This window comes from Pectinophora gossypiella, chromosome 23 (assembly GCF_024362695.1).
Source record: "Pectinophora gossypiella chromosome 23, ilPecGoss1.1, whole genome shotgun sequence".
Lineage (NCBI taxonomy): Eukaryota > Metazoa > Arthropoda > Insecta > Lepidoptera > Gelechiidae > Pectinophora > Pectinophora gossypiella.
The window spans coordinates 3064346-3087406 of NC_065426.1; the positions used below are offsets into that span (position 1 = coordinate 3064346).

A 23061-nucleotide genomic window follows, 5' to 3' on the forward strand; every position below is an offset into this window, starting at 1 on the left:
GTAGCATAGCTTAATTTGGAGCTGAAACACAGCTGGGGTGGAGTTGGTGTAATATACACCTCTGCCTGCCTGGTCAGCGACAGACGCGTGATGCTGTCATGTTATGAAAAATGGCTCGAGACATAATGTTTTTGAGGATTGCATAATTTGGAGATTTTCAAGGCAAGAATATTGAATAGGCACTATTTGTGTTTGCTTGATCCACCTTAGACCACATCGCTGCTTTGGACCAGGGTGGCGCGTGGTCAAACGCACTCATTTTTTTTTATAAAAAAGGATTGGGCTTAGAGCCAGAATGAAAAATCTGCGGCTGTTTCTAACTATCCTACAAGTTGAAATAATTTATAATATAAATTCACTTAAAATCACGCTCTTATTCCTATATCGGAGTGAGGTGATAAATTTGATAACCGGCAGCGTTAAAATATTTATCTATATCTATATCTTTTTTTTGTATCTGCCAATAATAAATTGTGTTTGAATAAATAAGTTTAAAAATCCCTACTTCATATATCTACCCGCGATATTATAGCAGTACACAAATACGCACCATAAAATATCTAAACGAAATTTTCACATAGTACGAAACGTCCAATCTTCCAAATGACGAGCGAAAGAACTTAAAAAGCAAAGGAGACATACATATCACGTGCGATATAGAACGGTACTATATTGTGGGGGGGGGGGGGAAGCTAACGTCACACACACTCCGTGGTTACGACCTCCTGGGGAGAAGTAGGGTTGTCACTGAACAGGGAAAGAAAAATTGAAAACAATGAAAAAATAACATATCTTTTGAGAAACCTACAGTGGGGCGGCGTAGTGAAGTATGATCCATACCTACTTCGGCTTTTTAAAGGGAGACCTATTTTTTTATCTTACGCACATAATGAAGAATCACAATGTAATACTTTCTTCATTTAATTCTCTACATAGTTTAAAAATAAAGTAATAATTTGTATTGCAACGTAATTTAATATCCTTAATAAATAAGAACTTATTCAAAAATGACTAGATGGTGAGAGTGAATGAGTTTAAAAAAAAAATTGTAACAGATTAGAAGCACTCTCGTTGATGTCTTTTCTATGTCAAAATATAAATACGTACATTAGAAACAAAGTAATTGGATAGTTTCCTAGATCAAAGATAAATTAAGTAATTCTGATTACTTAATAAGGACAAATCTAAAGGAGACAAAAACGTTTCTTTTTCTATTTAATAACATATTTATTAATTTTAATGAAGAACAATGTAATAAAAACTGTGATATTTTGTCTTTGACGTCACAGGTTGCTTTTTCATACAAACTACCCTCTGATACACACATAAGTCCGCCTGTTGTGCTTTTCTGTATATGCTGTCCTTATCTCTGTATTTTGTGTCCATTGTGCTCAATAAAGTATTTTTATTTATTTATTTTATTTATAAGTTCACGCTTATTTCCGAAATTCCACTAACAACGATCCTGACAGACAACTTTCGCTTCTACCATTCTGCAATCAAATAAAATCAGACGTCATGCGTGCTTGGTTTAGAGTAGTCTTGACCTGAGTCTGAGGCCTTTCTTTAAAATATCCTAGATCTGATCGCAGTATGTAAAGTTTTCTTCTTCTTTGTCCTCGCCACTTCCCGTTATGCGGGGTCGGCTTCCCCAATCTTGCGGCGCCAAGTATCTCGCTGCCAAACATCGTCTTCTTCCAGACCTGGCGTCTTCATGATCCTCTGGATTGTCTACCAAGTGGTTTAAGGTATTCCCCTCTCCCTCTCTCTAGTAGCAATGGAAAGGAGTTTTCTCACGACATGGTCGTCCGTTCTCTTATTTTATTTATTTATTTTTTATTTATTAAAAAGGTACACACAACCATGAGACACAACAATAATAAAAGCACATAATAACGGGTTCTTACCGCGTTTAAATGGGGATGGGGTTTATGGGGAAATGGAGTCTCATATCCCCATTTAAACGCGGTAAGAACCCGTTATTATGTGCTTTAATTATGATAATAACCGCGTAAACTTAAAACAATGTACAACAATAATGGCATGAAAAAGAAATCGCATATGTAAAGTAATTATTCTTAAACAATGATTATTATCTACTTTTGGATTTTTTTAATTTATTTTTAACCATCCTATCTGCCAACCCTACGCGAGTGGGAGATAGGGAGAAGCCAGAAGGCTTCTATTTGATTTTATTGCCTCACCCAGAATCGAACGCGTACCTTTTATGGGTGAACTTCGAATAACAGATAGACTATGTGCTGTGCCGCGATGTCGTTTAACATTTTGGGAAATTCGTTGGGTTCCGTATAGGTAGGTTTTTTGTTCTATTATGTACTATTACGACCTACTAATGCCATCTCAAGCAAACCAATAAGACAATAGAACAGTCGTGAAAAAAATGTTGCAAGAAAGATTTCAAGATTTTTGATTAAAGTGCAAACCATGTACTTAAGCCTTTAGGAAAATCACATTGGGATGTGATTTTTATTACTTATTTAAATCTGGCGACAAAAAAGCTAGTTTCAAGTAAAGATGGATTTGTCATTTAGTTACTAATCCAGGTAAAAGTGGTCACAATCTTCACCCAGATTGAAATGAATTGAAAGAAATCGAGGTTTTGTTGAATAAACTCACATTTTTCAAAAAGGCTCACTTTAAGACATTACAGGCTGATCACCCGATTGTCCGACAGTGATATGATCCGTGCTTCGGAAGGCGCGTTAAGCTGTTGGTCCCGGTACTACTTACTGCTATATGTAGTCGTTACATGAGCCATGTCAGGGGCCTATGGCGGCTCAGTATTAACCCTGACACCAGGGTTGATGATGTTATCCATTTCATAACCCACATGATAAGAAGACTTTAAGACGACGAAATGTAATAGTGGCAATACATAATCAACTTAGTTGAAGAATATATTGTCAATGTGAAAATATATCTTTTTACCGACTACAAAAAAGGAGGAAGTTCTCAATTCGACCGTATATATTATTTTTATATTGAACGAATACAGAAACATAAAATCTTTTACTGCCTTAGTTTACTATCATTCGCTATTCGATCTAACTCTACTTATACTTATTTTATATTTCATATAAATCTGTATCATTTCCATTTTATTTATCTTCTGGTGAACACAATCTCAATAAACTCATATGACGAATAAGTTCTAAAATACCTTATACCTATATATTCTGATAGATGATGGTTAAGCTTGTGGAGCTCGGTGGCGCAGCGGTAAAGGCGCTCGGTTTGCGATTGTTGAAGTTAAGCAACTTACGCAAAGGCCGGTCATAGGATGGGTGACCACAAAAAAAAAGTTTTCATCTCGAGCTCCGCCGTGCTTCGGAAAGCACGTTAAGCCGTTGGTCCCGGCGGCAGTAGCAGTCGTTAACAATCAATCCGCACTGGACCCGCGTGATGGTTTAAGGCCTAATCTCCCTATCCATCCATAGGGAAGGCCGTGCCCCAGCAGTGGGGACGTTAATGGGCTGATGATGATGAGATGATGGTTAAGCAGATTAATCAGCGCCGCATTTAGGGCCTATAGGCCCCTAGGCTACCTGTGTTGGGAGCATTTCCAAGTAAAAGTAGATTTGACATTTATTTGCGTAGTCACTCACAAATGACCGTAAATAATAAGCTACTAGAAAGATGATCCGTGCTTCGGAAGGCACGTTAAGCCGTTGGTCCTGGTTACTACTTACTTACTACGTAAGTTAGTAGTCGTAACATGGGCCATGTCAGGAGCCTTTGGCGGCTAAATAGTCTGACACCAGGGTTGATGGGGTTGGTAATCCACCTCACAACCCACACGATAGAAGAAGATAAGGTACTAATCCAAGGTTTTGTTTTAAATATCTTCTTTGAATATGAGAATTGCAGCTAGTAATAAAATTTATAATCTCATTGGTAGTTTCCACTTTTCCATCTACTTACCTTGTTTTCTAACAAATTATGCCCATTTATGGCAAGGAATGTACGTTCTATGTAGTCTAAGCTTAAACTGAATACATTCTGGTTTATTCTCAGAAAATTATGTCAACATTGGTGCTAATTCCTGTAAATACCGTCTAATTTTATTTTAAGTTATATCTGTCATTTTCTTATCCGCCGAAAAGGAAAGGGACGGGTAATCGACAAGCATAAAATTTATGGAACACACGTCAATTTTAAGCACAAATCTAAACCAACCGTCTAAAAATTTTACATCAGTCAATAACCCGACACGTTCACTTTACTCATTCTTCCTAAAATTAAGAGCTGTGAATCATCCGTCCCTTTCCTTTTCGACGGATATGAAAATGACAGATATAACTTAAAATAAAATTAGACGGTGTCTCCAGGAATCGGGGCCATTGTCCTTATACGCTCCACGCTAAAGTCAAAACCTTTCAACCGCTCGTTAAAAGCCTACAAGCTTAAACTCGGTTTTAAATAACCAATTGTCTATCAAAAAAGATTGATCACAAGACATCCCTTTCACTCGTATAGTTCGCTCGACTATCGATCTCTTTCCCCGCCGGAAGTGAGATCTCAAAGATGGCGACCGGATGTGGGAGGGGCGATTTGATTTATAGTTCGAAGGTGGGGGTGGGTAAACTATTTGTGGGTATGTGTGTGTAGTTGACACTCGGGTAAGTGACATAATTTGGACGTTACCTAGTTCATTTTGAATACAGAATTATCTAGTTAACGTGTAATTATTCACGTCACGTCCTATTGTGATTGTGTGTTTATTACAATTAATCGTGATAATTATTAAAGGTAACATTTATATAAGTATAAAAATATACAGTCGATTCAGATGTCAATTGTATGTAAAAGTAAATTATATTATTAACTAGGATTTCGTTCAGTTTCATGGAAAACTAGTATTTTGTATGTAATATTAAAATGAAGTACCTACCTAAAAGTGAAGGAAAAGTTTTGATAGTTAGCCACTAATTCTAATGTCTATTGTATGTAAAAGTATTTTTTTGATTAACTAGGATTTCGTTAAGTTTTATGGGAAACTAGTATTTTGTATGTAATATTAAAATTAAGTACCTACCTAAAGGTGAAGGAAGAGTTTTGATAGTTAGCCATTACTAGTCAAATAAAATGTCTTCGATTCAAGATGCAGTTAAAAATAATTGAGCGTCTATACAAATCATATCCGTCATCCAAATCGGGGTAAACAGACTCTAAGTCCTAAGAAGATTTTTTTTGTTGTACAGTCATGAGTAATATCATGTACCCACTTTAGAACCTTGTCGCACTATCGTATTTGACATTTAATGAGAGTTACGGTTTAATTTGTCAAATAAGTCAATGTGACATGGTATCAAAGTGTATACATATTAGTACTCGTGACCGTACAGGTCTGTTAACAGAACTAGTGGGAGTAAAAACACTTTTGTAGGTAATTGTTTTTTAATGTTGTGGTTACGTGCACTAAAGCATTTGTATTGTATTGTACCTCCCTGTAACAGGTAAACAAATAAGTTCAACACAATTTTTCATTTTTTTCATCACTATTAAATTCTAAATAGGTACTTCAAAGGCCCAAAATGAAATCACCACTTCACAGAGTCGGACTTTAGCATAATTGAAAAATAAAATCATCCAGATCAGGTGCAAGACTCATCTGTATTAAATCCCGAAACCCATTTATTTTGAGAGACACCCACACTTATATACCCGTCTTCCTTACTCACATTAACCACCCCTATTTCTCTCTCGCTCCTAAACGACTTCTGTCAAACTGATTTGGCTTAATGGTTATTGATTCCACTAACCCTCTTCACCCAAATTTAGAATGTATTTCAAACGCTTCAGAGCTGAATTTCGCGTGGATTTGGCAGGTAAAATTTATATTTTGACAAGTTTAAACCCGACCTAAAGTCTTTTGCATTTGAACTCATTTTTGTCCGCTTTAAAAGTTAGAAATCCGTCTTAATTTATGCCGATGGAAATTGAGTTTTAACTCTTTGTGAGAGGGTTTGAGTTTGGTCGTGAGTGGGGGTGTAGTTGGGTCGTTTTAAGGGGGTGGAATGGCGGATCCAGGGTTGGATTAAGGGGTTTTGTGTGGGGATTAAAATCGCATTAATCAGTGTCTCGAATGTAGCTTTAACTCTGGTATAAACAGTTAAGTGTTAGGGTACGCGACTTCAGGTCTGAGTACAGTCAGCAGCTAAAGTCTTGGTAAACTGTGATTAATTGCTAAGATAAATGTGCCATCTTGTGTTTTTATCTTATGTTGGTCAGAGAATCACTATTGTCTACTTATTGTTTAAGATTCTATCAGAAGTGTATAAAAATGGTGCTGCATTAATTTTCTGCTGTGGTTACGTGTAGGTACACTGAAAAAGTGAACAATTAATGAAATATATAATGACGCTTTCTTTGGTAGGTTACCTACACCTACGCAGCAATAGATAAACTAAGAGAAGCTTGCATTAAAAAATGTAACGTTATTTTTGAGACTCAAAGTGATACTAAGCACTACTGAAATATATTTTCCATGATCATAAAATAATGAATCCAAAAAAATATTTCGTAGGTAATCATACCGTAACCTTATACTTAAATGTATTTTTTTTATATATGTGATGTGGTTGCACTTTATAAATAAATAAATCATAATTTATTAAATACTCTGTAGTGATCCTTCATTGAAATAATTAGGTAAATGATTTGATTTGGAATTGTTATAATTCAAACTCTCAGTCTAATGTTATTTTTCTCCCGTCTGTACCGCTTAAGTCCGAAGCTTAAAGTTGCTCGAAGGAGGTACAGGCCGGGATTAAAGCACAAAATCACCCCATTAGCATTTAATTTTACAAATGAATCTTTAATTCTCTGCTTTCTACTCTCTTCCGCCTATTTACAGTTATTTTCCTTAATACAAGAATCTTTTTTCAGGCTAAACAATAGTTTTTAAGAGTTGTTTAATTCTGACGCTTAGAATATTTATGTAATAATAGGTCACCACTTTTACATGTCTAGATATTTACTTTTAGTTACTTAAATACAAACAGATCAAATATCTGTTAACTGAATAAGTAATATCTGCATTAAAAAACATCTGAACTAGGCCACAACCCAAATCTACTAGAAATAAAAAAAATACATCTTTGAAAAAGATACACGTGTCTAAAAGTAGAAATAAAAACAAATCTAGAAACAAGTTTATCATTCAATATAGAAGGTCCAATTACAAGTTTGCCACCCAAACTTAAATTTGAAACAATTGTTTGTCAATCCCACCGTTATTAACAAACAACCGAACAACAAAACTTTATTCAACACACCCGAAAAGTATAAACTCGATTACAACGAAACCGTTAATTAATTTAGTTATCCTTACGTACCGACTGAGGCTTTTGACAAAGTGAACCGCCACTAAGTAAGAGAATAATTAGATTGTGCCGTGTCGACATCTCAAAGTGTAACAGAATTAAGCTTTCCTTTTCACAGGGAACACCCGAGAGCAAAATAATACAAAGCTTAAAGTGATAAAGGCGTTTCTCGTCGCCGCGTCCCGCAGGGCACGCTCCTGGGCCCCTCATTACTGTTCCAACATCTTTTTGACACTTTCTTTTCGTGTTAAATTGGATCAACGTTTCATTGTTCGATGTACTCGTACGTTATGGTAATGTTGCAAATGGAAATGCGAAGTTTGATTGGCAGATTTTTGGATTGTATCCAAATGTTTCGTTGAGTTTAGATTTGTTTTGTTTGATTAAGTACCTTAATCTCGTGTATCTGTTGGAAGTTTTCTGTAACAGACTTTACAAATCGGGTTTTATTTAACGACATGTTTGAATAATTTTCACTTGTGGTAGCTTTTCATTGGCATTTGTTTGTATCCATGACAATGTTTTTTATTCAATGCGCATTAAGAAATAGTACGTTTCCTTCTTCTGAAATAAACACATTATCTTATCAATTGCAATCTAATTAATGAATGTTACATTAAATTTGCTGTTGGTTTTAAGTTAATTCAAAGCTTATTGCCTCAGTTCGTCTTCACTTGTCAGAAGAAAGATTGTATTTATTAAGACTTGTATTTATAATTTAGTAGGTACTATGACTTATTAAGTATATTTACTCTACATCATTGCAATTTGAACGTAAGCAAGATATATTTAAATACTGCCAATACTTTGTCTGCAACAAAGACTGTATTGTTCATTAAACTAAAAAATATTTAAAGTGTCCAAACTAGTAACCGTAAAATCATACCCTTTCCCACAAATTTTAATGCCCTTAAGCTGAATCTAATAACGTCGCCACACCCACATTATAATGAGGGAACTTCCACAGATAATTAAGCAAAAACTACAAAGCTGCGGTTGCACTTCACATTCAAATGAGCACCCCTGTGGCTGGATGTTAAACCGCCTTTGCCAAAATTTGCTTCATTAAAAAAACGAGGAAGTGTCTACATTCGCAGTTTTCGATAATACAATTTGTAATAATTGTTATTTCTTAAACAAAAAACACAGTTTTGGAAAACCAGAAAAAGCTGCATAAAGTTTTCTCGACACAAATTCTTGAGGGATTACAACAACTGCCTGAGCGTGCACCAATGTTTTAATTAATACAATGAATAAGGCAATAAACTCGATAGAATAGATGACTTTCAATGGCAACTATCGATTGTCAATCTATCGATAGTTCGTCAACAGTGTTTTCTACTATCTCTTCCTTTCTTTAATGTTACTTCTTAGGATACTACAGTCATTATTCAACAGTGGTAGGTACCCTGATATTATGTTTAGTCAACCTTTCTACCCCGGGGCGGTTATACTTCGATTGTTAACAGTGAACAACAATACATTTCTCGCCTACTCTTTATGGGAGGATTTGGAGATTAGGACAAATGAATTGCACCATATTTTGGTAATATAAAAGACATTTTGTATGGTTTTGAGCGCTTCATACTTAAACAGAACGCGTTAATTTGCACTCTACTTATTACATAATTACCGTCGACAGTAGTAAAAACCCCGTAAGCGCCTTTTTGAAAAATCACGTTCGATTGTGATTCGTTCCCTAAAAATAATACAGATGGCGCTGTGATACTTATCTATTTTTTTCATTACTCGGGTACACACTTATTCAAAAATACAATGTTACGGCAGATGCATATATAAAAATAATTGTTGCTTGATATTTGGATCACATTATGTATAGAATTATGCTGCTACATATATTGCTTCTCTTTATTTTGATCAGAATAATAATGGGTGGAAGATGTAATTGTGCCTGGGTGTAATAAATATGGGTCATCGAAAGCAAAGATAAAGAGAATGTAGTCTGGAAAGCCATAGACACGCAAGTTTCAATCCTGGTAAAAAATGTGCTGTCAAATTTTACCTGGGAAGAAATAAATCGAATTAAATCTAGATATTGTTGAAGAAAATCACATAAAAATGTGATTAAAAAAAAAGCGCTTGTACGTGGTTTTCAATATAAAGCGTCGATATACATTGAGTTGGTTCAGTAGGCATACAAAAAATATAATATTAAATTACTTAGAGACTGACAAAACATCTGAGAACATATAATAATAACATTTAATTTCTCTAAAATACATATGTTGAAGAAATGAAGTTTAAAAAAGTGACTGAGTTTTTTGTGATGTTCAAGTATGCAGGGTGTTAGTGACATCGTAACGAAAACTATATTATATAATAAGGATAATTTAGACCATGATTCTGTGTTGATATCAAGTGGAATATCGGAAAATTCATGAGCATTCAGCCTTTGTTTCTTAATGCAAAAATATACTTATTTATACCTACAATAGCTTGAGTTTATTATCAAGTCCATTTACAACAATTGTAGTAGTATTTAATTTTTTCCACCAAACAAATTCATCGTAAGTAATACCAACTAAACTAACTAACTTATGCACGACTAACTCTGAAGAATTAAATAAATATTTGTAAGGTCCCGTGGGTTTTTAGAGGACAAACTTTTTAGGGTACCGTAAGCCGTAATTTGTATACGGAGCGGTTACTGGCACGCGCCGCCACGTGTCCTGAAGATGCTTTTTTCCTTTTTTGTAACCCCTTATTTGTGATTTTATGTTTGGTGTTATTATTTTGTCTTTTTGAAAGAGTTAAGGGTTCAAAGTTATTGATTTTGGTGCCGAATTTTCAATGACTGAATTTTGATTGACAGTCGCATGATAAGTTTATGAATATTATAGGCACATACAGTAATAACTGTATATTATAATTTCAGAAAATTTAAATTTCTTTTGTTTTATATAAGTTTAATGAAATATGGAAAAATGTATGCGTGTGTATGTCTATCAATATAATATTATTATACACTGCATGTCTCCTTGTCACATAGCTAGAAGAAATCTTTCTTAGAGATAAGCTTACCTGGGGGCTTAAAATGGCCACATCGAAGCAATTCATCTAAGAAAGCAATATTGCTATTTGACATTTGTTTTCATTGCGCACTTACTTTTATATGCGCGAATGTCAAATTGCAATATTGGTTTTTTAGATGAATTGCTTCGATGTGGCCTTTTTAACCTCCCAGTACTGTCTATTTTTTTTTGTATGTTTCTTTTATTTGTTCCATTGTGTACAAATATAATAAATAACTAGAAAATAACTCTATGTGCCTACATTTACGTTTATTATTATTTTTTCTCTTTATTTTATGACCAGTATGAATAAAAAAATGGACTATACAATATTTACTAAGAGGGTTGTACGCTTGTCCGTGCGAATATCATCACGCCTAATTGACTTGCAGGGTTGCGCGTGACAGGCACAATAGTGTTTTATAACATTCTGACGTGTTTCTGAATTATGTTTATGATTTGTTGTTTTATTTGTTACTACTGTTGTGAGAATAGCAAATTATGGTCCCATTTTTGACATAGGTTGTTTGATCATTCGATAGAAAAATGTTAGAGATTTTAGTAAGTATATAGTGGCGTAGATACATCAGGGGGGTTGAAAAGGCAACATCGAAGCCATTCATCTAAAAAAGCAATATTGCAATTTCACATTTGCGCATATAACCTCCTAAGACCGAATGTTCTTTGTAAATCCAAACCCCACTGTTTAACTATTGTGTCTGGAAATCTCAGTCTTAAGAGGATAAAAGTAAATGCGCTATACAAACAAATGTCAAATAGCAATATTGCTTTCTATGTGGCATTTTAACCCCCCAGAATCCATCGGCCTAATCTCGACTGATAAATCACTATGCTAATGGCTTATATACATTGACAAATTTAACTCGTACAGCGCATTGAAACTATTGTAATGTGTCATAAGACGGTATCTATATTGAAACATAAACACTAATTGTACTGAATTAGACGGTCTGTCTGATAATAGCTAGAGGAAAATTTATGGCTTTTTTGCTGATTTGCCATTAAACGGGCACAAATCCTGGAAACCACATGATTTCAAGTATCTATGATCCAAAAATGAATTCAAACTTAAAAAGTCGAATTCAGTGGTTTATAACCCGAGCTGGGATTCGAACATGCATTTTGGTCGGTATTAGTAATTTAAGAGAATGTAATGACCGAGGCTATCGTTCCATACGACGTTTTAACACACTTGTGAAGAAAAAATGAAGAAGAAGAATAAAATGACACTTACCATCCTTATTCATGCCCATGGCGAGGCATTTCTTGAGTCGGCAGGCTTGACACTGGTTTCTGTGTGCCTTGTCCACCACACAGCGACCCGTGCCGGCTTGACATCTGTGGGTAACACATTACATTGTATATAACAGAAAGTACGGTGAGGTGTGGGTAGGTACTTAGTTTGTTTGTATACTCTTTATTGCTTTAAAATACAAATTAAAACGCATAATGGCCCTAAATTGATTATAATAAATAACAAATTTATTTTAAGTCATACCTGTCGGATTCTTATAAATCTGAAAATGAAAAGGATGTGTAATCGACAGGCATAAAATTTATGGGCCAACTTAGATGGTGAGTTCTGGAAACAGCGCCAATAATTATCTTAACATAAAGCGTCAAAATGGCTGGACCACCAGTTCATGTTAATATCTCTAATATTCTCTACTGCAATGGCAGTTTTAGAAGGTACTGTGTAGGTACAAAATATGTATGTAAGTAAGTATATAGCTATTATCAGGATAGTATTTATCCCGGAGGGGGTGTAAAACGTGCCGCGATCGACGTCCATGGAGGAAAATCGCAGGCAGAAAGCTAGTAAGAAATAAATTAATGTAAGTAAGTAGTAGGTAAGTTATTAAATCTACGACGACTCCGAGCAGAGAAGAAAAACTACTCAATCAGAGTAAGCACTGCTGAATAGCAATACGAATCCGGCATTTAGTTTCCCAGGAGGACGAAATTGTTACGTGAGTAAGTGTAAGAAGTTATACGAGTCTTATACGAATCACATCCAGTGTTTTCATTAACAATTGCTCAATACACTCCCGAGGCTAAACCAATTTTTGACGCGACTTATAGTAGATTTCCCGCAAATGGCATTAACTACTTTGCCGGACAAATGGAGAGCGCTGAGGGCTCTCACCCGGTACAAAATTCAAGATAACAGGCCTGAGGGTGCCCAGTTGGGACGAATTGTTCGCGAACCTCGGCTCAGGGCGTCGTCTGAGAGGAAAATATTTGAAAAAAAAAATCCTAGGTCGATAGCGATAAGCGCTGAATGAGGGAAATATGAAAATAAAAATGAGAAAATTACGCACGCCTGAGTGCTATAAAACAAAAAAAACATATTAAACATTTTTTCCTTCTATCTCTTTTCTAACTCCCATGCTCGCTCCAAAATCTATCCCAGTCATATAACAAAACTAATAAAGATTAAAGATATTTCATTACTGGTAATCCTTCAGTAATAGGCTTACGGCAAGAGGTTGACATTTGTTGCAGTTCTATGAATAGATGTGACCCAAGGTCCTATAGAATGCACTGTATTGGGGTGGGGTCTCTATTCTTTTGGCATTCGCTGTAGTTGAATCATCTTGTTATGTCTTGGGTGTTTGGGGTTGATAGAAAAGGTTGAGTGGAGAAATGACCTGGGTTAGGTTGTCGGTTGAGGTTGTAACTGTTGTTGTCTAAAAAAAAACAAGAAACAAATCTATCCTAAGCTTTTAGTTCATCGTGCGATTGTGTATATTATTATTTTTATATTTAAAACCCCACGCCGAACCGCGGCACAGGCTTCCTTTCCGGTTGATGAAGGGGAAGCCTGTGCCCAACAGTGGGATATAGGCTGTAAACAGAGACTATGGAATTCCATTTGCTTCGATCCTGACACACTTCTCTTGCTTCCTCCACATTCATCAATCGTTTCATACACGCACGCCGGTTCAGAGTAGATCGTACTGAACCTTTTCTAAGGGCATCTTCAACATCATTTCATCTTCATTAAGAAATCATCATCACTAGCAGATATAAGAAATTATATCAACATTTAATGACTTAAAGAAATGCCCAAAACAGAAGCGAAATCCTATTATCCCCGACATCAACATACCATGTTGTCATCTCGAAACACAAAAGCCCAATCAAAAACAGCCTAGTGAATCAATTTGCGAACAAAGATACAACTGTCACACTTGACCGTATATTATAAGGGTGATACACAATGTTCACAATAGATACAACATTAATGACGTTAAGCGAACGCGGAATTAATAAGGGGGCCAAATGGGCAAATGCTAAACTGTTTTTAATGTTTTGTTTTAAGTTTACGCGGTTATTATCATAATTAAAGCACATAATAACGGGTTCTTACCGCGTTTAAATTTAAGTTTGCGCGTTTGAGTTTCGTGCGAGTTCAGACGGTTCCGAACATTCCGGTATCAAAAACATAAACAAGCGGCAGAGAAAGAGGGTAGACAGATATGTCTGCCCGTAGAAAATTATGGATCTACCTACTCCACTCCAATCTCATCAGTCATCCCGTGATCATGGCACTTGCAACAGTGTCGAAATATCGGGAGTCTCATATCCCCATTTAAACGCGGTAAGAACCCGTTATTATGTGCTTTAATTATGTTTTTAATGTTATCTTGTGAATCCGCCCTTAATTTTGTGAAGAAAGTTTGGTAGGTCGTCTTCATATCATTACTAATTTAAAAGCCATGCTCTTCTCGGTGTAGCATTCTCCATGTTAATTTTTAGGGATTGATAGGGCAGGTTTTCCTCTTGCCTTCCGCCCCGCAGAAGGTACTCTATCTAACGCGAGTGTGCGTTTTTTTATACCTGTCTATCTATCTACTCAGCCTGTATCCACCCACTGCTGGGTATAGGCCTCACGCCATCCTTTCCGGTCCTGTACAAGTCTCATCCATTGCTTTCCGACCCATTGTTTTTTGATATACCTAACTTAAAATAAAATTAGAAGGCCAAGAGAGAAAATTCAATCGAAAATGTCTGACTCAGACTGGACTTGAAACCACAGCTCTTGTCAAGCCGGGACGAACGGGTTAATCTTTACACCATCATACATCCTGTCCATTGTATTGCCGTATTTCTTTCAGCCTGCGGATTAGTTACAGGGGACCCATTTTATAGTTTTTAGGTAGAATTGGAAGCAGCGCCATCTCGGTTTCTACTGCTTATTTGTACTTCAGGACCCCGTTACCGACTCGATTAATTATTTTAAGTATGATCCTCTCAAACGACGCCCTGAGTCAAGGTTAGTGCTTAACTGGGCTGAAGTTCAGCTCTCATGAGTTCCCGCCAAAAAGCACAAAATATAGCGACGGCGACGGGGTAACTCGGATCGCTAAACAATGTACGGCGAGCGGGTGGTAGCGTAAAAACGAAAATTAAATTCACATCGCAGCTAAATGCTCCGCGATTGAGGGTGTGATAGGGAGCTATTATGGTGACGAGATGAAGCGGGAGCGATTTTAGGCATCAAAATTTGTATAGGCATTTATCGGCAGAGTTATGCTGGTCGTATAATATATTAGATATTGTTGAGCCCCCTATTACATGGGACTTGAAAGTAGCTGGCGAAGAATGGGTGTATAATACTATATTTACACCTCAACCTAGAGGCGTGATATTATGTTAGGTATATGATTTATTACCTAATGGAAATCTGATGAGTAATATTTAATTAATTTTTCACTTTTTTATATTATCGCTAGAAGTTTAGTTTAAAAAAGGAAAGATTCATTCTTGTTCGAAATAAAAACAGATTTTGATGAATCACTCTTCATAATAATAATCCAAAAGTTTAAAGAAACCCAAATATGTGATTTCTTTCTCAGTCTTTGTTGTAGAAATTGTAGAAAAACTGAGGATTTTCAGGGCAAGAGTAAACAGGGACTATTTGAGTTTGCGTGCTTCTTTTTTAGGCGTGACTTTTAGATTTGCGGTGTTAACAACTTAGCCGAAGTTTCCGTACTGCACCTTAGATCACATCGCTGGGGATCGTGGAAAAATGCACTCAAATCTTTTCAAAAAAGCCTGTAAAATCAATACCGCTGATCAATGTCCACAATACCCTCACCCTAATAGGCCACAGATGTACCAAGAATTAGAAATATGCTCGCTGGTTGGATTAAGTGGGTTCAAGTGTTGCCCCCTCTATTGTCATTTTTGGCTGCATCACAGATGGGACTCTGGTTTCAGCTACTAGTTTTTGATAGGGATTAACTGGGATTTTGGCGAGACCCGCTTTTTAAAGGGAGAATGAAAACGAAATTATTTTTTCCGAAATTATGATGGTGAGATTAATCTGCAATTTTTTGTGCATTGACTTAGGTTTGAATTTAAGTCTTCTTGTTAACGTGTGGGTTGTGAGGTGGACTACCAACCTTATCAACCCTGGTGTCAGAGTTATTATTGAGCCGCAATAGGTCCCTAGAATTTCAGTAAGCCACTAGGTTTATATTTTTATTTGACTTATTGTAGATTTTGTTTTTATCCTTTGTCTAAAGTAAGTCTTGTGATACTGATATAATTTAATTCTGTGTTATTCTTTTTTCTTGCAACATTTTTTTGACCTGACTTATTGTAGATTTGCCGCAGATGGCATTAACTACTTGGCCGGACAAATGGGGAGCGCTGAAGGCTTTCACCCGGTACAACGTTTATGACAACAGGCCTGAGGGTGTCCAGTTGGGCGCGAAACTCGGCTCAGGGCGTCGTCTGAGAGGAAAAATATTTGAAAGAATTAATCGAACCTAGTGGGTTGATAACGATAAGCGCTGAATGAGGGAAATCGTCGACCACGCCGGCGGGGTCGGTATCGGGGAATCTTGCAACATGTATCTGAAGAAAGCAATGAGGAAGTTTCCAGACTACGTTCTTCAAAAACAATATAAATGGCGCTGTACAGATTTTTCTTCATTTGACCTTCTAATTTCATGGGTAACAGACATATGCGTCTTTTATCTTTATTTTTGGGTATAAATGGTGAATTTTTTTTATTATTACACACTATAGAATTCCATTTGCTTCGATCCTGACACACTTCTCTTGCCTCCTCCTCATTCATCAATCGACAAATCGATTCTAAAACACATAATAACGGGTTCTTACCGCATTTAAAGCAGGGATATGAGACTCCCGATATTTCGACACTGTTGCAAGTGCCACGATCACGGGATGACTGACGTGAACGCGTAAACTTAAAACAATTTATAAATCGATTCTACATCACAAAACATATAAATATAATATTTAAAAACAGAAAAAAAAAAATAAAAAAAAAATAAATAAATAAATAAATAAAAAAAAAAAAAAAATTTCAATTTGCGAATAAATTTCATTTCATTTTTTTTTTTTTTCAGACGCAATTCCCCAAATGAGTCAGTGACAATGCATTACCTATTTGGCCAAACATCATAAAGTCTTCGGTAGTTACTTATTAGTTTAGCTGCGCAGGAGTTGACGCTGAATGGGATCAAAACTGTGCCACACCTGTGACCCAGCGGTGTTTGCACTTTCTCCTTTTTTGGACATTCATTAGAGTACTCACACATACATTTATAATGGTAAAATAGTGTCATCCTTCATTTAAGACGAATGCAAGACAGACATAGAGGTAGTTTTTAAACTGTCAACGTAAATTGAAAGTAAGTCGATGTCTGCCAGAATAAGCTCTATTATATTAATATCACCTGATTGTCCGAAAAAGTAAAATGATTCCGTGCTTCGGAGGGCACGTTAAGCCGTTGGTCCCGGCTATTAGCCGTAAAAACACCTCCACCAACCCGCATTGGAGCAGCGTGGTGGAGTATGCTCCATACCCCCTCCGGTTGATTGAGGGGAGGCCTGTGCCCAGCAGTGGGATGTATATAGGCTGTTTATGTTTATGTATATTAATATTACATGAAGTTACCCATCTGGGATTGGGATTTGGGATTATCCCAGATCCGATAGACAGAGCACAAGGCAAGGGCCTCATGGTGTACCTACTTAAAATGGTATCATATATTGTAAAATGTTTCAAAGTATTTAAGTTAGGTACATATACCGAACAAATAATATTAGATTTTTTTTTAAATTAGATAGTTATTTGGCCCCGATTCGTGAAGACACCTCCTAATTTTATTTTAAATTACTTATACCCGTCATTTTCTTATCAGCTGAAAAAGAAAAAGACGTATGATTGACAATTGTTTATTTTAAAATGAGTGAGTGAATAAATAAATAACCCGAGCGAATAAAATAGGCATATAGCTGATATGCTACTAGTTTGACGTGTGCTAGTAGCTAACAACTTAATTCTGGCGGGATATTGGCCAATATCAAATTTTGGGAGGATTTTTAAAATTCTGTCAAAAATTGAAGTGTATTCCGTAAATTTTATGCCTGTTGATTACTCGTACCTTTCCTTTTTGGCAAATAAGAAAATTATAGGTATAACTTTAAATAATATTAGGTGGTGTCTAGAGGAATTAGCACCACTGCAAATTTAATATTTTAAGTCTGTTCAAGTTATGAAGCATTAATAATCAAGTCAATGAAGGGTTTCACTTCTTATTTGCTCGGGACAAGTCCGATGTTGATATGTTTTTTTTCTTTTTGAGGTATTTTTTTCATAATAAGTATTTACAAAATACCAGTAACATCTTTGGGCGCCAATAAATATTTCGATCATATAAATCATCAGCAAATCAAACGTTAAGTATCCCTTTCGTTCATTTTCGCAATATTTTCTTTACCCACATTAACTACTTTAGCAATCATGTGTCATCAATAACAAAGATACAATCATTACAATTACTAAGAAAACAGTTGAGTAACATACTTAATAACCTACTCCAAAAACATGATTCGGTTAAAAAATAAACAAATAACTAATACCCACATGATGAAATCGGGGTTTCACTCAACCGACTCGTGGTTTCATTTCGACTTAAATTCATGTAAAACTAACAGAACACACCTGATTAAATACTACTAACAATATTTGGATAATCTAATTTCATGCAAAGTTACTATTTTGTAGTCGAAAAACTACGTGTTCTTAGAATAATTGATGACAGTTCATCAAACACAGCTGCATTTGAAAAGTGGTCAGAAAGTGTCGCTACGTTTTTGGTAGCGACATTTTTTCAATGCCTTTTGTCTTTCAAGGAGAGTGTTTATTACGTGGAAAAATATAAATAAATACACATCGGGATTAGTATAGAACTAACTAGAACTTACTAAATGAATAATTCGCCAAAAAACATTTACCAATTATGCAACCTTGTGAAACTGTGCCAGGAGCACGAGAATTTTCTTGACTTCTTGACGCCATTTATATCTACTTACTTAAATTTTGGAATCAATCACCAGCAATAACTTTACGCAACCTTACCCCAAAAGTTATAGGATTAGAAGAAACTATAAAGACGACAAAGAAGAAGATGTATTTAACTCCGACGCATCAAAAAGACACCTTACTGGGATGCAATTTATGACGAGGGGTGTAAATTTAATTCGCACGGATTATATTATCTTTACACTGACCTGTAGATGAGTTTCCTACGCACACTTCTCTTGAAGAAGCCGCTGCAGCCATTACAGGCGAGGATCCCGTAATGCTTCCCAGAGCTGGTGTCTCCGCAAACCACGCAGATCAGGCCTAGGAACAAAGAGACTGTGAGAATTATGAATAAGATGGAAATACCGGGAGCTTCTTCGTTATTTTTATCAGGGGATAGAAATAACACAAATATGGGTATCAAACTAAGAAAGAGTTATAAATTTACCAATAAGTTATTCATTTTCACTAACACAGTTGGCTCGACCATTATAGACGATGATACGGCTCACTACCTATCACGTTGGTTTAACAGAAACCTCGGTGAGGTACTTAGTTCATGGATGTACCTCTGACTACAAAAATTGAGATGTAATTGTGACCTTATGTTCTTCGCAATAATAAGGAAGAGAAGCGCCTCAATGCTGATTCGAATGGGCACAAGTTCGAACAGTATCCTGAGTATGCTGGTCAGCAGGTGGGTTGCGCCTATATTGGCGCGTTGGATGTAAGTGCAAGGTGGCAGTGGCAGCTGAATTATTCATATTAATAGTATAAAATGTGTACCTAATTTACAATAATAGAATAAGGTTGTAACTAAATAATAAGATTTATTATGTTATGTAACTAAGAACATACACTGTGTAGTCCACATGTAGGACCTTATAGAAACTCTATAAGAATTCAAGCAAGCAGAGCCAAAGTACCTACTTAATTAGAAGACATCTTGCAGTCAAAACGGAGTCCTGAGATGGATATGGTGAATCGTATGTTGACGTTGACGTGATCAGCCCATCGCCCATTATGGTCCATTAAAGAAGTCATAATACCTCTATCAGTTTTTAGACTCACCTGGGACTATAAGTAAGCAGCAAGAATTTTATATTGTATCGTATAAGCTGAATCACTAATTGTACTGAATTAGACGTCCTAGGTAGGTAAGTTTAAAAGTGCGTTATAAAAATAAAACATTGGAGGTCGGATGCCAACCTGTCTTACCCAAGTGGTTGGGCTTCTTGGTGGGCGGGTCTGGTAGCCAGGGTCGGAGAGCTGGTGGTGCTAACGCCGCTGCCACCAGCGCTGCTGATGTTGGTGGTGACCAGCGCAATGGCGATGTGTTTCCTTCGCCTGGGCATGGAGAAAAACAAAGTTTATATTAGGATTCGAACTGTTTGCCTAATTTAACCAGTCTGTATTAAATATCAACGCAAACTGTGTTCATACCAATGCAATGTGTTTGTATGAATTAACTTGCCAAATAGCCTGCTTCTATAATTACATTTGAGAAATCATTCTTTTGATTCATGATCTATCTACCCATAACAGCGAATAAACCTGTGTGCTAAATTATTATGTTTTATTTACTTATGAAATGAAATATGTTTTGTTCGTTCTAGAGTGGTAAATAGAGATCTAATTAAAATAATATATTGCATTTCACTATAAAAGTCCTTAACTCAACCATGTAGTGTACGATTATTAAATAATTTAATAACTAATAAAATCGAACATTAACGTATAATCAATTTTTAAAATGACATTCACATACTCTCTACGAAATACCAATAAACATTTAATCTCAATAATCTTAATAGAATAACCATTGCAAATCACACCCTTTCATTTTAATAGCTATCCACTTTGTAAAGGAGGGGACCAAACATACACCCTTGTGGCACGTACGCGGAACCAAATTAATATGAACTTTGCGCCTATGGAACTGTTATAGTAGAATGTTATGTTAAAGTGGACGCTTTAATGTGACAAATCAATTAAGTGATTGCCGAGTAGATGTTAAAATGGGGAAGGATATGCGAATTCGATATGGCGGATTATTTAAATCTGTTTACAGTTCCTAACTCTCTGATTTTATGGTTCCTGTTTTTTATAGCATAATATTATTATATTTTTTCAAAGTACCTAGAAAATAAAGTAGAAAATAGAGCCGATTCAGGCAAAGACTTTATTAAATTTTTAGTTCGATGATTCTAAAACAAACTCTATTTCTATCTTTCACCTATCGTAAGTGAAATTCGAACCTGCTGGGCTACCACGGCTCTTGCAAAACCACAATAAGTCTCGTAATTACAAAAAAAAACTTCCAACACCTGTCATCTATCTTTTAGTACCTCTTCAATACTTTTCTGAACGAAAAACTATCGACACTGTAACAGATAGGGTTGATTGTTCAAAAATTGGTAACGAGTAACGAGACTGTGTCATTTGTGCCAGATTGAGCTAACTCATTTACTGTTACCCTGTTACCGGCCTGTGACGTTGGTATCATTGAGTTATCTCATTGTGTGTACACTGTGTACGCTGTACACTGTTATTTGTAGACTGGACACTGATTTGTTGCCAACATTAAATTGGGAGTCGCATTATTCTGGTTGAGATTAAATTTTCAGTAATGAGACGTAAGAATATTGGTAACTACTTACTGATATAAGTACGTAGTCCTCACATGAGCCATGTCAGGGGCCTTTGGCGGTTCAATAATAACCCTGGTACCAGGATTGATGAGGTTGGTAATCCACCCACAACAAACACGACAGAAGAAGAATAAGTTTATACTTATTAAACTTTTTTGATGCAAAATCAATACACACAAGTTGGATCGATCGTTGTCTATAATTATATGTCTAGTAGACAGAATCTACAATTATTTATACAATAATATGTTTCATTCATACTAAGCTGTTCTGGTATCAAATTGATCAAGCTTAATTTAACGGAATATGAAACATTAAGTATGCTTCAAAGTCTGTCTACCGCTTCACAACTCTATTTCTCTACGTGACACGCCTGCTCTCGACAGTTAATGTAAATACGTAAATAAATAACACAATAAAGTAGTATTGTGATTGGTATTCAACAATTATCGCTAACTAGCTTTACTCAAAGCTAGTTAGCGCCTCGTATACTCATACGAGGGGGCGGGTAGGTGATGATTTCGTATGAATGTGACGTCCCTGTATTGTGGCAGATTTCGTTCGCAAGTCAATTGTGTTGGTATTACGTAATAGGGTAGTTTTACTAAATGTCCTTTTTGTCGTGACTTATATATACTATTATATACTTGGCCGGAGTTACTAAATGTCAAAACACGAAATTACTATGGAATTTGTATGAAACAGCAACCCGTGACATCATAGAAAAATGTGGCTCGCACTTATTACATTTGTCTTTACCCCCTCCGGTTGATTGAGAGGAGGCCTGTGCCCAGTAGTGGGACGTATACAGGCAGTTTATGATACATTTGTATTTATTCAAATTCACAAATCAGTTAAATAGAAAAAATAAAACTATTTTAGTCATCTTTAGATGTGTCTTTATTTAGTAATCAGAATTTCAGAATTTATCTTTGACCTAGGAAACTATCCAATTGTAAAATGTAAGGGTATTAACTATATATGATTGTCAGTGATTAGGAATTGCATTAAGGGGATTGATAGGGAAAGATTTATAAACTCTTAAGTACTTAGGTACAATTTAAACAATTACGAAAATTATGGAGGTAGGATATAACATTTATAAAAAAGTAGTTACAAAAACGTGGACCATTTTACTTTTTGAACAATGTTGAATGTACCGCCAAACACAACACACACCCACACATCCTCTGTAGTCTAGTGGTTAGAGCATTGGGCTTGTGATCTGGAGGTCTGGGTTCGATTCCACCAACCCGCAGTTAAGCAGCGTATGGAGTATGCTCCATAAACCCTCCGGTTGATTGAAGAGAGGCTTGTCCCAGCAGTGGAACATATATAGGCTGTTTATGTTATATTATGTTTGTTTTTATTTCATTTATGATAGTATTAGCAATAGCTCTACTATATTTTTTTAACGTCTTAGAATGACGTTTACGGTAGCTGACTTTAGTTTGGTTTTTCTATAGTCTATCTACTCTTTGCTGTAGCAAGTAACTTAATAAGTAATTTAAAAGTATTTTCGACTATCGCACGCCTCTTGTTTACATTTTGGTGGAAAATGTACGCGCCATTAAAAAAAATAGAAAAATCCAACAAGTAGGTACCATTTCTAGTTGAAAACAAATTGACCCTCAAAATCAAAACAGGAAACATTTTCG

At 35.9% G+C, this 23061-nt stretch overlaps 1 protein-coding gene across 1 annotated transcript in view; it reads right to left on the bottom strand.

The window, feature by feature from the left end:
• LOC126377375 (photoreceptor-specific nuclear receptor-like) overlaps nt 1–23061 on the bottom strand; it is a 41747-nt gene that overhangs the window by 13141 nt on the left and 5545 nt on the right. Inside the window, exons 2-4 of the mRNA XM_050025101.1 lie at nt 19971–20099; nt 18959–19073; nt 11634–11737 (exon numbers count right to left, since the gene is read on the bottom strand). Of these exons, the coding sequence (XP_049881058.1) occupies nt 11634–11737; nt 18959–19073; nt 19971–20099 (348 nt within the window). The remainder of the gene's footprint in view (nt 1–11633; nt 11738–18958; nt 19074–19970; nt 20100–23061) is intronic.